The sequence below is a fragment of the Vitis riparia genome, chromosome 7 (genome assembly GCF_004353265.1).
Source record: "Vitis riparia cultivar Riparia Gloire de Montpellier isolate 1030 chromosome 7, EGFV_Vit.rip_1.0, whole genome shotgun sequence".
Lineage (NCBI taxonomy): Eukaryota > Viridiplantae > Streptophyta > Magnoliopsida > Vitales > Vitaceae > Vitis > Vitis riparia.
Window position 1 is genome coordinate 11566703 of NC_048437.1, and position 17834 is coordinate 11584536.

The 17834-nt window shown below is 31.3% G+C and overlaps 2 protein-coding genes and 1 long non-coding RNA gene across 3 annotated transcripts; 1 reads left to right on the plus strand and 2 right to left on the minus strand.

Moving 5' to 3' along the window:
• Window positions 1-2351, minus strand: LOC117917851. The gene is made up of 4 exons (XM_034834284.1): window positions 2148-2351; window positions 1856-2056; window positions 665-835; window positions 1-525 (listed from the first exon to the last, which is right to left on the minus strand). Exons 1-4 carry the CDS (start codon window positions 2346-2348, stop codon window positions 472-474), a joined length of 627 nt encoding a protein of 208 aa, XP_034690175.1. The 5' UTR covers window positions 2349-2351; the 3' UTR covers window positions 1-471.
• A 4954-nt stretch (window positions 2352-7305) lies between these two features.
• LOC117917800 lies at window positions 7306-9808 on the plus strand. The gene is made up of 2 exons (XR_004651769.1): window positions 7306-7607; window positions 9635-9808. It is a non-coding gene; the product is annotated as an uncharacterized LOC117917800 (long non-coding RNA).
• Window positions 9809-14995: 5187 nt separating this feature from the next.
• Window positions 14996-16629, minus strand: LOC117917449 (uncharacterized protein At5g48480-like). Its single transcript, XM_034833737.1, has 2 exons — window positions 16328-16629; window positions 14996-15521 (listed from the first exon to the last, which is right to left on the minus strand). The coding sequence occupies exons 1-2, from the start codon at window positions 16591-16593 to the stop codon at window positions 15302-15304; spliced, it is 486 nt and encodes a 161-aa protein (XP_034689628.1). The 5' UTR covers window positions 16594-16629; the 3' UTR covers window positions 14996-15301.
• Between the last annotated feature and the right edge of the window lie 1205 nt (window positions 16630-17834).

Below are 17834 nucleotides of genomic sequence, written 5' to 3' on the forward strand. Positions count from 1 at the left end.
TGAAAGAAGAAATAGGCAGAAGCCCCAATAAAATGAAATTCCATATCAAATGTTTGGTACAGACCATGAGAGAGCAATGAAAGTAAGTAATTACTAATTACACCCCCCACACAAATATAAAGTAGTACATAAGAAATGAGCGATGATGATGGATGCTACATGCCTACACCTCCTGATCTGTTGAATCAGAGATCTCTGAAAAGACTCAACACAACTGGAAAAGAAGATTCACACTCAGTAGTCTCCCTCCTCCATGTTCTACATTTTCTTTTACATATACTGAAAGGAAATTAGCAAGAAGATGATGATCACTGATCATTATCATATGATAATAATAATAATAATGATTCTCTCTTCTTCTTCTTCTTCTTCTTCAAGCCCCTAAGACACCATACATGTATTCTCTCAGCTCTTCCCATTTTACTTATATATATAAATACATAGACTGTAGCCCCATGTAGAGCTTCACATTCACAGAACACAAGTAGGAAGGAGGCAGCTTGAAAAGAAGCCCATTACTCTCTTCTGCAAAAAGTCATATTGACAACAATAAATAACAATGGCAGCAACTACTGAAAAGCTTAATGATAACTCTGGACCTTTAGAATCATAACTGTTGAGTGTTCAGATTTTGTTTTTTGAAGAAATATGCAAGGAAACTCACTCTTCTAGATTTATTGTTGCGAAGGAGAGAGGGAGAGATCTTGTACAAATCTTCGTCAACAGCTTTGGGAATCGGTCTTCGTGGGGTTGGAATGGGACTTGGTGGCTCCTTCACATCACACACCCAACCTTGGTTTTTCTCTTCTTTCTCATCTGAGTAGGAGTCTCTTGTCTGCAATGTATTAATTAACCATCACCATCACCATTTACTTCTCTACATGTTGAGTGATATGCATTGCAAGATGATCTTATTGGAGTTGGTTAGAAGCCAAAACTTGGAATATATACTAATATAAAATTATTAAGTTATTCCAAAAGTTGAAGTTTGAAATGTTGCAGTACTGCAAAACTGTAGCTATCCTTTTTCTTCACCTGTTCTAGATCATATATGTGGAAAAAATAAAGAAGTACGCAAAAGAAATTGGGTGGGATTTGGGACCATTTTTCTTGCTTTCAAGACCACCCCCTCCCCAACACCAGAAGAGGAAAAAAAAAAAAAAGGACAAAAAAGAAAGTTGTTTTTCACTGAGTTAGATCAGACCAATCTCATTCCACACCATGAAGGAGTTTTGAGTACATTGCTACTATTATCATATGTGGAGAAACAAACAAATATGCAGTAAAATTCATGGTTTGGTAGCTTCAAAAAGCCAAAAAAAAAAAAAGTGGGTTTTTTGGGTTAGAAAAACAAACGTATTCTCCATCATGAAGGAGTTTTGAGTACATTGTTGTTATCACATACGTAGAAAAACAAAACAAAACAAAAATGGAGCAAAATTCATGGTTTGGTTGGTTAGAAAACCAAAAGAGAAGTGATTTTTTTGGAGTTGGAAAAACAGCCATATTCTAGAGCATGTAGGAGTTTGAACCCATACATGTAGAAAAAAAAAAAAACAAAAACAAAAACAAATAGGCAACACAAAAGGCATGTTTGGTTACTTAGAAAAACCAAAAAGGGGGAGTTCTTGTAGGAAAAACAATCATATTCTCCATCATGTTGGAGTTTAAACTTTAAAACAAACAAATGCGCAATACAAATGACATCTTTGGTTGGTTTAAAATGCCAAAAAAACAGTCATATTCTACATAGGAGTTTGAATGTATGCAACAGAAATGGCATGTTTGGTTGCTTAGAAAAACCCAGCTCAAAAAAAAAAACGAATTTTTGAATTGGAAAAACAAAGAAAAGTACCGTTCGACGAGGCACGACAATCATGGCCGGAGTCATCACATCATTCTGGTACAAGTCACCAGCCACATACAAATCACGATCCTCAGAATAGCTGTATCGAAGCAACCCAGCCTGCCTCGCTGACTCAAAGCACTGCGTGAATGGCAAATCATCGTTGCAATCCCAGCTCCCAAAAGCTGGAACATGGCTCCTCTTGTACTCCTACACCCACAAAAAATAACCATTCATATCACATAACTCTACCTACTATCAAACAATCACAGTGACAACACACAATACACATGGCTCTTACATCCATTTGTGTCGTGCAGAAGCTGAAACGAAGTGTGTTGGAGTATGAGACTGAGAGTTTGACTTCAAAGAGAGAGAGAGAGAGAGAGAGAGAGAGAGAGAGACCCAAAGGCCTTAAAATGTGGCTTCTCTTTTTAAATTCTAGGTGAGGTTTAAAAGAGGATAAATATATATATAGGAGAGAAAGGTAAGCTGTAGGCATCCAAAGTTATATTACAGAATACGATTGGAAAAATGGAAAGCAACCCAGATCTCTAAGCCCCTTCGCTAGCAGACAGAGGGACAAAGAGGTAAGGTGACTAGGGGGTGAGGTGCTTTTCTTTTGCCTTTTTTTTTCTTTTCTTCTCTTCTTTATCTTTTTCTCAGGGGTTTTTCATTTATTTATTTTTTAATTTTTTACTTTGCTTTGCTTGTTTGTCTCTGATGGGGTGCATATTCCAATGCTGATAAAGATAGGTTTTTCTCCTTTGCTTCTCCAATCTCGAAGCAAGCTTGGTATATGTGTTTTTTTAACCCCACACGCGTAGCAGCAGGAGAGGGGCCATAGTGCTTCGTGCAGGAACAGTGGGCAATGGCCCAAAGAGAGATTAAAAAAGGAGTAAAGAAAATGAACGAAGAGAGAAAGAAAGAAAAGAGAGCAGAGAGGAGTGAGGAGGGGTCAACACTGAACAGGTTGAATGGTACTGTATTGATCAGGTTTTAAAAGTTGAAAAACTTGCAGAAGACAAGCTTGGAAAAAAGGGCAAAAAGAAAATGTTAACAGTCGAGTTGATCAGGATACGGTTCTCTTATTTTCCCAGAGGAGCCTTGGTTTAAACTCCTCAGGTAGAGATGCCTTATTATCATTTTTTTTTTTCATTTTTCATTTTTTTTTTCAAATTTTGTCTTTTATCACTTGAATGGGCATTGAATCCTTCCCCAGAGAAAATATTAATTGACAAGTGTTTTTTTCAATTATTATTATTTATGTTATTTTACTTGGAGATAGTCCAATCTTTTGTACCAATTCAAAATGTCATTCGCACACATGGGTAGAAATTATTATTTTTTATTTATAAAAAAACGATATTTATTCTTAATATTAATATGATTTCTAATTCCATACCAACACATAATAATTCACTAATAAAAATAAAATAAGAATTATTATAATAAAACTTTTAAAAAAATTTCTCAATTATGATTATACTCTATTAAAAAAGCCCTAAAAACATTATTAAATATATAATGTAATTTAACCCTATAAACTTATAACCTCAACAGAGAACTTCCTGAATCAAACGAAACAGGATAAAATTGATTCAGATTTTATAATCTAACAACTTAAAAATTAATATTAAAAAAATTAAAAAATGAATATTTAAGCTTCAAAATTTCAAATTATTTGTGGTTTTTAAGATGTATTTATCTTAAATTTTTATCATCCATAATTGTTTGGAATTAATTTTAATTAATTTATTAAAAATATTAGTGGCTTAAATTCATAGGATAGCATTCATAAAAAGAAGTGATTGAAAATATGTATCAAAAAGTGTTGAGTTAGAAAACCTTTTAAACAACAAATTATGAGGGTATATATACATGACAGAATCTAAGTGGAAGGTTCTACCACTTGAGAGACGTTTTTTATAATTAAAATATATCTAGAAAAAGATTTAATGAGTGTTTGAGAAAAAAGCTCATCAGTGGAAAAATTAATGAGTCCCACTTTTTCCTATTTTATGTGGTCCCTTTGTCCTTTTTATGCTACTTTTTAATCAAGGGGAGTTCTGAACTTACACTCCACTTATCTTTTTCGTAAATTCTCTTTTTATTTTTTAAATTTGAAAATAAGTGAACGTGTGAAATTATCTCTTTGCCCTACTCTTTAACCTAAAATATCCCATTTAGAAATATCCTGACCCTCCTTTTTCATTCATTTTTCCTCCATCTACCTCATTTTCTTATCCCATTTATCCATTTTTCTACTTTAGATTTAAACAAAAAAAATAAAATAAAATAAAAATAAATAAACAATGAGGGAGCAACCATGGTCACTATCTATAGATATTGCAAGTTTGCAACTATGTTTCTTTTGTTACAACAATAATATATAAGTTATGAATAACATAGTTGATAAAAGAACGTTAAAGTTATATTTGATTATCGAAAAATGTAAAAGAAATATAATAAAAAAAATAAAAGTAAAAAATAAATTTAAAATTAATAAATTTATTTTAAATATTTATTTAAACTTATTTAACTTATTTTCTTTGTTATATAAAATTAAATAATTTTAAATTACATGAATTTTAATTTATTTTAATTATATTTGATTTTTTTTTTTTTCATATTTTCCATAATGAAACAAAACATGAGTAAACTATTTTCATTAACAATTTTTTTCTTCATACTTTTCAGAAACCAAACATGGCCTAATGAAATATATCTCATCTTATGATATTCATTAATTTTATAGTATAGTAAAAATCAAAGCTTGATGGTATTCTCTAGGACCAAACTCAAATATATAGGAGTTAGTTTGTATTATGCTCAAATATTATGAATAAAAATATCTTAAATGATTTTGGATTAGTTTATGAGAGTATTTGCCCATTCAATGAGATAACTCAATTTCTAAGCATAAATGACAAGTGAAGAGGTTTTTATGATTTTTTTTTTTTTTGGGTTTAAATTTTTGCATCATAGAAATGTGTTAACACCGACATAACATGGATGCATAGAAACACACTTGAACATGCTTTCACAAAAACTAAAAGGATCAAGTAAAACCTTGAGCACGATGACTCAACCATGTTGGTTGATCATGGGGTTAACAATTGCTTGTAGCTTTTAATCTAATTATGCTTCTATATATGGACCTTTCACTTCAAATCTTAACCACTTTTTGTGCTTGCTTACTTTCAAAGTTTGGCTTATGGGAATCTTGGTATGTTTACTTCCATATATTCCAAATTTCTTCTTCAATTCCTAAACAAATTGGTTAGTATATGAAAATTACTTTTTCAATTTCCTTAATCTAGAGAGCGAAGAAAATTTCCAATTCTCTTTTAAGGTTGATCACCTTGGACTTTGCACCATATATTTAAGCCAAATAAAAGTATCTATCTTTTTCTTTTGTGAATAAGGTTTTATTTATGTGAAAAACAAGTAATTAGATTAAAGAAATAATCCAAGAGGCTTAGGGAATTAGGTGGTTAAAAAATTTTTAATAGGAGAATTTGTAATTCAAGGATAATAGAAGTAGTCTTAAAAGGCTAATAACTTTTACTTTACTAAACTATAAATACTAGTTCATGGGGAGACTAAATGCACTAGATCACAGATTATGAATTTGAGCATTTAGTGTTTCATTATTTTTCACATCTTTAAGAACAAAAAATGAACAACAACAATAATAATCTTAATATCCAAGTCATTTATGATCCATGTTCAAGTTTGATCTTTATCAAGCTAAAACCACAAATTTCCTATTATGCCGAAACCAAATCACCCCCTTAGTTCATGACATTGGTATTCTCTATCATCTCTTAAATGGAAAAAAACCAACCAAAAAAATTAAGGATGATGAGAGGAGTAAAAGTCTTATTCCACAATACCAACTATGAATAAACAATGATAAACTTCTCACTTCATGACTTCTTGAAATCATGAAATAAAACATTTTGAATATAATCTTGAGTGTTAAAAAAACATATAAGGTATAAACTTCTCCTAAATAACATTGCTTCCAATTACAATCGAGAAAAAAAATTAAAAAGTATAATGATGACTCTAAAAAAAAAGGGTCATGACATCTTAAAGAATATTTAAGAGACTATATATATATATATATATTCAAAAACTAAATTTCATATTAAGACGGTTTTTCAATTTGCTTATGGTTTAGAACAAAGGTACAATTTTTTTTTTTCTACTTATTATACTTACCTAACCACCTTATCCTTCTTTCAATTCTTGCTAGTTCTTTGAGGATATAAGTAATTACTCACTACCCAAAAGGAGGAATAGAAAACAAATTCTTGAAGCATGCATAAGTTTTAATTGGATAGCACAATCATGGCTACAACGCTTGAGGAGGAGGTAGAAATTTCAATTCGAGGAGAAGAAACTTCACCCTTGCCAGGTGTTATTTTTTATCAAGTTTTTACCAAATGATTACTATAAGAACTATTGCCTTAATTTATGTATTCATCGTACGAATGATGATGATGATGATGCTAATGAGTTGGAGTCTGAGTGTCATTCAATATAAAATTGACTATTAAATCGTTTGTCTTCTAGTAAAGGAATTAATATATTTAAAAGAAAAGACGTTTTAATTCTTAACATTATTATAGATTACTCCAAATGCATGATCATTTAATAACTATTTAAATAATGTTAATAGTTATAAAAGTTTATTTCATTCAAATTTTTATGCCTATCCAACTAATTGTACTTTTCATAATTAATTTTCTTAATTCTTTATAATTTTTTATTTACAATCTTCCAAGTTAACGATTAATATCACAACTTTAAACCTCGCCAATCAATGACTTCCATATCTTTTTCAATCACATGCTCAACATCTCTTCTAAGTATGAGAATTTGTTAAATATCACAATGAGCGGCAAAACCACCTCTAGCATGGATAAAGACCCATTACATAATGTGTGAAAATTCCTTTATTTTTTTTGTCCCCTCATTTTGATATGAACCTAAAATCTAGCTAAAAAATAAAAATAAAAATAGGAGAAATGATTGAGGCCACCAACAATGTGTACTTTTTTTGCTTACGTGTGTCCAATTAAACAAATGGAATAAAAAGTATCCAATGTGGAAACATAATAGGACACCCTCAACATATTCCTTCACATCCCTTCATGAGACATCATTCAACCTACGTGGGTAGCTCCCAAGCCACACACACATACACGTATACTCAAAAACCAATTGTGGGTTCCACATATACATGTAAACTATATATGTGTGGTGTTCTAAGTAGCTCCCGTGACTTGGAGTGAAGCCAATTCTCATTCACGGGTCCAAATTAAACTACTGGCTCCATGCGCTTGGGCTCTCTATATATAGAGAGAGATACATAATAACCAGCCCATGAACGGCATTGTTTGCTGCATGTGGAGAAGGAGATAGGGAGATAGGGAGATAGAGATAGGAATGAAGAAGTTTGTGATGATGGTGGCGGCGGTGTTGGTGGTGGCAGTGGTGGTGGAGGGGTCAGAGGGGTTCAGCTTGTGCAACATGAGTGAGGATGATTTGATGACATGTAAGCCTGCAGTGAGCAAACCATCGCCGGTGGATCCATCTCCGGAGTGCTGCAAGGCGCTTTCAGGAGCTGATTTGACTTGCCTTTGCTCTTATAAGAACTCAGAGACACTGCCGTTTCTTGGGATTGATCCTGATCTTGCCATGGCTCTTCCCTCCAAGTGCAACCTCACCCCTCCTGCTAGCTGCTAAGGTAAGTTGGTAACTTGAGAAATATTACTACCTTTCTTTCATGGTGAATGTGTAAAATTGTCTTAATTCCTATGTAGCTCTTTGTCATTATCGTAAATGCTTGAATAAGGGCCATTATGGAGTGATTGTTATATTTCTTTGTTTTCCCACGGAATGTAAAATTGTCTCAATTCTTAGCTGCGTCTCATGAACGTAGCACTTTAGGTGTGAATCTCATACAATGGCTTTTAATTTATAGTCCATATGTTGATAAAACTTCTATTCCAAACTTTTTTTTTAATTGAAAATTAATTAATATTTGAATATACATTAAAAAAATATTCTTAAAAGTAGTGTTTTAAATGGACTAGTATAATAAGAAAGAATAGTTTTTTTGCAAATGCTTATAAAATGTTAGGGTTGTAACTTGATGAGATTAGATAGATTGATGACTAATTCGAACCCAATCCAAATCAAGAAACAATCAACCGGAACTTAGCCTAACCCAACCTCATTTCTCTAAATTGGAATTGAATTTAGATTGTTTAGGTTAGACTTGAGTTGATTGGGTTGATCGGGTTGATTAGATTGCATAATTCAAATTCCATCTATAATATTTTTTAAGATACATTTTCTAGGTATTTATATAAAAAATTAAATAATAAATAGGATAAAATTTCAAGATAGTAAAAAAAATAAACATAAATTTATAGATTTTTTAAAATTTTGAAAAAGTATATGATGTAATATATTTGATATTTTTTCTTCAAATATAAAAAGAAAATGAATATTATTATATATGATAATATAAATTGAAAATATTATAAAAACATTAATTGGGTTTAGGATAGTTTCGGGTTGTTTGAACCTTGGCCCACATTGAATTTGGTTTGAAAAAACTTAATTGAAGTCCAACTTGAGTATTAAAGATAATTGCTTAAACTTGTCCAAACATTAGGTTCAAACAACCCTATGAAATGTTAGTCCAAAAATCATTTTATGTAATTTTTTATGTTTTTAAAAATTATCTTTAAAACATCATTAAAGTTCAAATATTTTTCTATAGGGAAAGTGTTCCTAAGTATTAGAAAGCGGTTTTAGCTTTCCAAGAATCACTCTAATTTCAATGGTGAGGACTATCATTGCTATGTTGATGAGATTCTCACTAGTCAATATTAATGAGGCTTAGGCCTCATCTTAAATACTAAACCTTAAACATTAAAAAAATTAAAAATTGGAAATTAGAAATAGAAGATACAGTCAAGATTTCAGGAAAAATCCTAAAGAAAAAAGGGGCAATGAAGTTGGCCCAAGTTCAGAATAATCAGTAAAGGCCTTTCAAGATGAAAATGAGCAACTCTCTGAGTAGGATCAAAAGCCCATTAGATGTTTCACTGGGCTTGTGGCCCAATAGATTAAATTGCTCCATCTATAAGAAAAAATTAAAAGTCAAAACCTTTCTAAACGGGGCTTCAATTAGAGAGGAATCCCGTAGTTGAGCTGGGCTTAGTCCATTACATATGTTCATGGATTAAAGGCTTAGTTAATCTATAGTTACCTTAATGGAATTACAAGAAGAAATTTAGTAGATGTTTTATTATGGAGTAGTTTTCTTTAGAGGAAAAATTATTTAAAATTTTAATAAAATAAATATTTAATATTTGTGATATCTCACATCGGATAAAAGAGAAAGTTTTTAATGCTATATAAGTATAAGTTTCTCTTAACCATATAAACGTGTTTTAAAACTATGAAGACCCTTTGATTTCAAAACGAACAATATTTACACAATTGAATGCGAGTCGTTACAATATTTTAGTTATTATATGATAAATAATTACATGATTTATAATGTTATAAATCACTACATCCCTTATGCAATTATATAATTGACTTAAATGTTTAAAAAATTTCCTCTTTATGTTTTATTTTTATTCTTTTTGGTAATAAATTTTATAATTTATAAAATTATAATCAATTTTGGAAATGGAAGTAGCATCATGAAGATTGTCATTTAATTCCAACTAACTATGGTTCTTTTTTTTCCAGGTGTATGTATGTCGAGAAGACTCTGTTGTTGGTAATTGAAGGGTTTGTTTTCATGTTGGAAATGTTTGTGTTTCTTCTTACTAGTAATTTGCATGCTATACTACCATGCAAAAGTGTGTATTATATGTTGTTTCTAATGCAACTTAGATGCGTATTGATGGTTTCTTCTTGCTTTGGGGTAGTGTTAAAATCTTGTAAATATTAATTAAAATAAACATATCATCGTTGTCCATGATCAAATTTGGATAAAAATTATTTTGGTAAAGAATTTCCAAAAGCCAGTATTGTTTGTATTTCTTTTCAATTTATTTTTATCAAGTATTAAATTTTTTTCTTTTTATATAATCAAAATAAAATCTTTTAAAGCTAATAATGTGATAAATAATAAAATGATAAACCTAAAAAAATAAATACTTTAATTACATATTTTCAAATATCCAAAACATCACATTGTATATACTTAATATCTAAAACATCAAATTTCTTATAATGAAAAAGCATAAAAAATGATAAACTTCTCATAATTGTTAAATTTTAAATGTATTAAATATCCAAAATAAGAAAATCAAATGTACTACATCACAATCATCATATAAACTCAAATAAGATAATAGAATTCAAGGGTATCAAATATCCCAAATAAAAAATCAAACGTATCACATTGCAATCATCATATAAACAATATTAAACCAAATATTTGAAGTCGTTTCTGTGAACTTTGAATCCATTACGATCGCTCTTGGCCACTTTTCATATCAATCCACAACTCTTAATACTTTTTTTTTCTTACGAAATACATTAATTGTTACATAATACAATGAATCCTTGTAAGTTATGAGTCTCATCAAAATCTTCATACATTATTTCACCGAAGGTCTTTCAAAATTCTCCAACACATTTATTATTTTATTTATTTCCTTTTTAGTTTTCTCTTTTTTTCCTTCTATTTTTTCATCATTAGTATTTCTTAACAAATTCTCATCTTCCTCTAAATTAAGCAAAGTTTCACTAGGCATAGATGTATAACGTGTTGATAGTTCCTCAACTCTAGAAGCTATCACTCCTCCATAACTCTAATTTTTTATCCCATTAGCTAACGCTCCTCTAAACAATGCCTATAATTCCTTAATATTTACTTATAGTTTAAAATAGAATTGTTTAGCTTCTAGATATTTTGACTTTTACAAGATAAACAACCAATTGGTCACATGCACATACACACATACATACATATACATATACAAGATAAATAACGAATTAATTACATATACATACATACATACATACATATATATATAGATATATAAAACAATCATTTTAAGAATTTAATCCAATCAATAAAGAAATTAGTTGTAGATTTTCAGTTGATCAAAAGTTTTGATTATAGAGTTATAATCATGTCTTGTCATAATGATAAATTTACTCCATTTGAGATATTGTTTTTTCATATTATCTCACCCATTCTTAAGTTGTTTTGAAGTGTAGTGTTTTTCATGTAGTTGTCAACTCTTGAGCAATTTGAGGCCAAACATTAGGCTTTACACCTCCACTTGATCTAAAACATTTATTTGTCTCCTGAAGACAAAGATCAATAAAGTGTTTCATTTGAATGAGATCAATCCAATTTGCATTACCTTCAATATTTGGAGTAATTTTTCTAAAAAAAAAAAGAAAAAAGAAAAAAGAAGTCAATATCAATGATTAATTTTCATTTTTTTCAAAACAAAAAAGCAACATAGATCAAACCCCACATGCTACTAAGTCATCTTGATTGCACAAAAAATTCAATCAAACAAAAGCAAAATGATTCACTTTGTAGAAACCATAAAACATGATGCACATGTGATCACCATTTTTTTACTTATCTATAAAAGTAAAGTCACCTATGCAATATTAACCTCAAAATGACTAAATAATTGATATGATATGTACAAAGCTTGTTTCCATGTGATATCTAATGCATGCTTCATATATTAATTTTTTTGCATGATAAACGACATTTTCATCTTATGTTGATCACTTTTTTTCTTGGCATTATAAATAATGAGTTTAAATCTACATTTATCACTCCAAATGGATAAAGGAACAACACCCAAAACTTTTCTTTTAGGTTTCAACAATCAAACAAATCACAAAAATCATACTAATTAAACAACCAAGTAAACTATAAATCATAAAAAACATTAACAAAATAATTTCATGCGAGAAATCTACCTTAAGTCTAGATAAAAAAAAATGACAAAGAAATCTACCCAAAAAAAATTAGAAACATGATTGGTAATAACAACAAAGGCTTGAAGTAGTGAACAAGTGAGAAAGAGGGTCGAGGGTGATGGTAGAGTGTTGAGATTGCGTTTTGTTAGGCTTGTGAAGTTATTTTTAGTATTTAGAAAGAAAAAAAAAATGTATTTTGACTTTTTTTATTCAATCATTTTTTTTAATTTTTTTTTTAAAGTAATAAGTTAAAAAAAAAAAAAGTTAAAAACAAATCATCAAACCAAATTGCACCACCATCTTACCTAAGATTAGGAAGAAGTTTGAGGCATAAATAAAATATGAAGGAAAGATGTAGAACAAACAAACAAAAGCAAGTCCGAACCAAAATTTGTTATGGATATATATTAAATATATTTTGAGAGTATTTTGTCTTTCCACCATATACTCGTATGGAAAGTATTGATTGAATAAGGAGAAGGTAGTTAACTTTTGTATTTAACACTTACTAACCATTTTTGCCATATGTTTTTGTAGTCACTCAATGCATATTGAGGCCTTTAGACAAGTTTCTATTTAACTTCAACCATCACGACTAACAAGAGCTTCTTAAATACTAAAATTTAATTCATCCATATGTAATAAGTAGAAATAAAAACAATGACTATTGATGTGCAATTGAATTTATACTTGAGGCTCTATATTTTTAAAACGATTTTATTAGAAATAAGAATAAATTTTTAATTTTTTTTTAATACTTTTCTCTAGCTTTTGAACAAAGGTATGAATGCCCTGCCTAAGTGTGGAGTAGTGTGAAACAGAGTTGTATCCGAACACCCTTTTGAATACTACTTTTAATGTTGATTTTTGGTGAAGGTATCATTAGTTAGATCATGTGATAACTCACTTTATTAGGAATGATGTTGTTCATCTTCTTTTAAGGTTTGGGAATTGTTAGGATAAAAACATAACTAACTACTCATCATCGATAATTAAGAGTATGATTACAATAACTGGGTAGTTCCATCGGAAGCAGAAGACAGCCATATGAATCCACCAGAGCCACCATTAATCAAAATTTTTAGCTCATGAATTAATTTTTGGAATTATTATTATTTCAAGACAAAATAATATTTTATAATGTTTATATAATTCTATCTAGCCTAACAATTAAAATCTTGTTTAAATATATTTTTATTTTTATTTCTAAAAATAAAAATAGCAAGAACTCATATATATATATATATATATATATATATATATATATATATATATATAAAATAAAATAAAAATAATCTAAATTATTTATTTTTTTTAAAATATAAGTATTAAACTATATCAATTTTGAAGAATTAAAGGGCATGCTTCTCTGCTATGGGGTCATCACATCATTTCTAAAACATTTTGTTACAATTTACTTCCAATCAAGTACATATTATTCAAACATAGGAGTTGCTAAGAGTCGAATTCGAGAAAAAAGAACCGATTGTATGGAAAATACTTAAGGAAATTATGCAGGGGCAGCCTGTATTATTGAATAAGGCACCTACTCTACATAGATTAGACATACATGCGTTACAACTTATTTCAGTGGAAGAACATGCTATTTGTTTACATCCATCAATGTAAATTTTGATGGAGATCAAATGACTGTTCATGTAAGCTTAAAAGGGGCCTTATAAGGATTGCGATATCTTGTATCGAATAAAGAAAAAAATCTTTAGCATTATATTTCTATGAGTTCCATTTAATGCTGTTCGTGAGCATTTGGATTTAAAACGAATGATATTTACCATGAGCTTGATGTGAGAGTTTGAATTTATTGTATCCCATATGAACTTCTTTTAACCTTGTAAAGACCACTTGTAAAGACCACATTATATATGCATGAGATTCTTTTAATTTTATAAAGTTGTGAGAGTACCTTTACTTGCAGCAGGTTGTTATCATGACTATGTTCAACTCTCATCAACACCTTACCTCCCTCCTAACCATGATTCTTTTCATGCTTCACGTAATAATAACGGCTGGTTAATATTGTATGAAAGGGGTGTAGTGGTAGACTGGCTGGCCCCACTAACTTCTAGTTCCATTCCCTCTCCTCAGGGTAAGACTGGCCGACCCCACTAACTCACCATCTGCTTTCATCCTTAAGCTTAAGACCCACCATGCCAATAACAGGCACGGATCAAGTGAAAGATATCAAGGAAGTGAAAAGATGTGCAATAGCCAAGACCAGTAACCACCAAATCATGTAAATTAGGTTGACACTTAAATTATGGCTTTCATTAGGATCTCCAATGATCATCTCAAATCCACCAATGACCGCCACCCACTACCAATCACTCATATGCACTTTCCCCATTCATTTCAGGTCATTTGAATTGGGCCCAGGATTTAACCTGGAGCCAGACCTGGTGCTGGACCCAAAGGACCAAAGGTTTCCAAGCGCGTATAAAAGAAAAGGTAACGCAACTACCAACATTATTGTCGAAATTTACCTATTATTTTATCGTACCTCTTTAATAACCATTTCAAAAGACATGAAAGAAATCCAAACCACCCTATCCACAAGACTTTTGTCCCTGCAGCCCTATCCGTTTGTAACCTAATCCCTCCAATAAAGTAAAGTAAGCCCTATCCATTTGTATTCCCTCCTATGAAGTAAAGTAGCCCCTTTTTTAAGCTTGTGGGGGTTTACCATGTATCTTATCCAAACATTAAATACCCAATGCATCGAAACCAATAAATAATAATTATTATCACAAGTAAAAAAACATCATATTCATATAATATTATAACATAGGAAAATCACGAGAAACGCCGCATACCTTTTCTCCACATTTCCCACTCAACCCCAACCGTCCACATCCATTTGGAGGACCACCCACACATATATCCGAGCAATTTCCAATTGCCACGCCCCCCCAAGCCTATTCTGATTATCCATTTTTTTAATGTACGCAAACGAAAAGCCTGCCATCGCCACCCTTCCTTTTGACACGTGTCCATTCCAATCGAATCTGACAGTGCACATCGCGTCAAAGTCAAGTCTTCCCACGAAAAACCCATCCTTACTTTTCAGACCCCGAGAAAACCCACTCCAACTTAGATATTACCAGATTCTTAGAACAATATGCTAATACATTTGGTAACACAAAATGAAATTACGATTAAAGCCATAATCTGGAGTTAGAATTTAAGTGATAACATGAATAATAGGAGGGTAAAGTGGTAATAAAGTCTAATAAAGTGTCAACTGTAGGTCCCGATACTGAAAATAATTTCAAAATCTCGTAAGACCCACACCACCATAACCGTGTCTAATTACTAAGCCCTAACCTACGAAATTTTTTTATATGATATTGAGGGGTCCACAGTACCAGCAAAGCAGAGACAAAAAAGACAACGTTGAAAAGTAAATTCAGGGGACGGATAGAGATCCGACGGCCTCTAGGCTACCACGTCAACTGGCTTCTTCGCAGGTGAGCATATCAGCCAGACGAAGCCGTAGGGGTCCTTCAGCTTAGCCACGCGCCCGCCGCAGCACGCGCTCTCGCCGTCGGCGGTGGCGCACTCGTTGGTTGCTCCGGCGGCGACGGCCTTGACTACGGCAGCTTCCACCTCATCGGTCTCCAGGCAGATCGTGCAACCGGTTCCAACAGTCTTGGCCCTAGAGAAAAATCAACGGTCATGATCAGAGGTTGGAAGACTTTGATCCCAGCACCAGGTTTTTATTGTCAATCACCTTGTGTTTGCAGAGTAAGCACTGAAGGGTTTGGCTAGTCCTAGGCTTAGAAATGTGAAATATTGGGCTGAAAAAGAACATTTCCTTAAATTTTTCTCTCCAAACAAACAGATCATAACCTAGGACATAGCATCACATCATCACTGCATATCTACAGAGGAAGAACAGCTTTTTTGTTTTAGGTTTGAGAATGTAAAATCTACTATTTACCTCTCTTTTTCTCGGCAAACAAACAGATTGCAACAGTAACAAAGCCGCACAAAAAACCAAAACGAGCATATATGGGGTGGAAAACATTCATTAAAATAATAACAAATATTCGTCAGAAATGATCTCTTAAACAGCGAAAATAAAAGGAGAAAAAGAATGTGAAGAACAGTAGGAGCAGCCTAATAGTGAGACAAACGTGTCGATTGAACTACCCAAAAAAAAAAAACCAACAAAAAAGACAAAAAGCAGGAAAGGCGAGTGTTGTAAACGTTTAACCTTTGATGCTGTGGAATAAAAAAGAACATACATATCATACAGAAGCGTTCAAACCATCACAATAACAAATAAAGCCAGAAGAAAAAAAAGGCAGAATCGATAGAGCCTAAAGCTCAGCCTCAAGCAAGATCTACAACAAGCAAAGCTTAAAAACAGCATAAACATACAGATCAAAACAACCAAAGGAAAAAAATGACAGAGAGAAGACTATAAGGAGAGTATGATATAGAAAGAGAGAACCGTACAGAGCATCTGAGTCATCGGCGAGGTCAGAAACGAGAAGCGAGTAGGAACCGATCTTAACTTCAGCAGAGAGGATGAGAGGGAGCTCTTGATCAGCCTTCCTCTTGGGATGCATTGTACGGTTCACCTCCTCAGCACCAAACGCAGCCTTGTAGAACTGTACGGCGTCTGTAGCCTTCGGAGCTTCCACGAACAGCTGTGGCTTCACAGCAGTGAAGGTCACAGCAGCAGCTGCCTTCGAGGCACCGTTCTGATTCTCCTGCGCCATTGATGAGAGTAGAGAGAGAGAGAGAGAGAGAAAGAACAAGCTGCAGAGACAAAAAAAAAAACCCTAAAAGATGGAGAGAAATGGAGAGTACAAGGTAGAAAGAAAAGTTAGTGGTAGGTATTTATAGAAGCGGAGAAGCGGAACCGTTTCGCGTGTTGTAGGGACAAAGCTGGTATTTTTTTTAATATTTTACTTTTTGTATTACCCTTTGTTTTAGTTGTTATTTACCATTTCTACCCCTTTGTCTAGGACACGTGTCTTTTAAAAAGTATCAGTCTTTCGTGAAACGCTTTTCGAACGTTTTTAATATGATGGAATCCTTGGATATAATATTTTATGCAAATTAAAAAAATAAATAATTTTTTTTAAAGTCAGTAAAGTTCATAATTTATAAGATTAAAAAATTGTAAATGAGATGTCAATAATACTGTGATTTAAAAAATTAATTATTTAAAAAAAAAGTTCTAGAACTGAAAATAAAAAACTCAAAAATCATATATTAACATGCCAAAACTTCAAATATTAGGAGGCATGAGATAACAATAAGACCTTGACATCCTTGATTTAAAACATATTATAAATAGGGATGATGATAATGGAATGATACATGACAAACTCATCTCAATCCTATCCTATTTATTTAAAGTAATTTTAACCGTAATTTCATTAATTTTTTTTTTTTTTAACAAAACAAGATAAGATGAAGGGATACAAGATAGGATGAGTACACGAATTTCTCATACTCATTCCATCCTGTCCCATTTAATTTTTTATTTTTAAAATCTTTTAAAAAATTATTTTTAAAATTTTTTTAGTTACATTAAAACAAATATATTTTATAAGTAATTAAAATGTTATAATTTTTTATAATTTATTTTATTAAAAAATAAAATATTATAGATATATAATATAAAAATAAAATAATTTTGTATACAATTGGAATGAAGTAGAAGTAATATAAGGTAATATTCAAACTTGTCCTAACCTCAAACTTACCTTTACTCCCTTTTTGTTTGTCTCGTTTAAAATCTATTGAATTCGTTATTCTGATCCTAATCCTAGTTTTTTAGACAATTGAAAACGATGTTTCCTTGTTCCGGGATCTTTTATTTCTGTTTTAAATCATTGGGTTTAGACATTACTTTGATAATCCTTAATCCTTTCAAAATGACAGCAACATACCTTTTTTTTGTGATTTATTTTTATCAAAGAATCATACGAACGGTTGATTCCCGCACGAT

Bases quoted from the DNA above. Each gene is read 5' to 3' on its own strand.
- LOC117917449 (XM_034833737.1), bottom strand. From the start codon at position 16,593: ATGGCGCAGGAGAATCAGAACGGTGCCTCGAAGGCAGCTGCTGCTGTG. The intron at 15,522-16,327 runs GTACGGTTCTCT...ATTTTTCTCTAG, and splicing joins GCCGATGACTCAGATGCTCT to GGCCAAGACTGTTGGAACCG.
- LOC117917851 (XM_034834284.1), bottom strand. From the start codon at position 2,348: ATGCCTACAGCTTACCTTTCTCTCCTATATATATATTTATCCTCTTTT. The intron at 2,057-2,147 runs GTAAGAGCCATG...TTGTGGGTGTAG, and splicing joins TCTGCACGACACAAATGGAT to GAGTACAAGAGGAGCCATGT. The intron at 836-1,855 runs GTACTTTTCTTT...AATACATTGCAG, and splicing joins TTGTCGTGCCTCGTCGAACG to ACAAGAGACTCCTACTCAGA.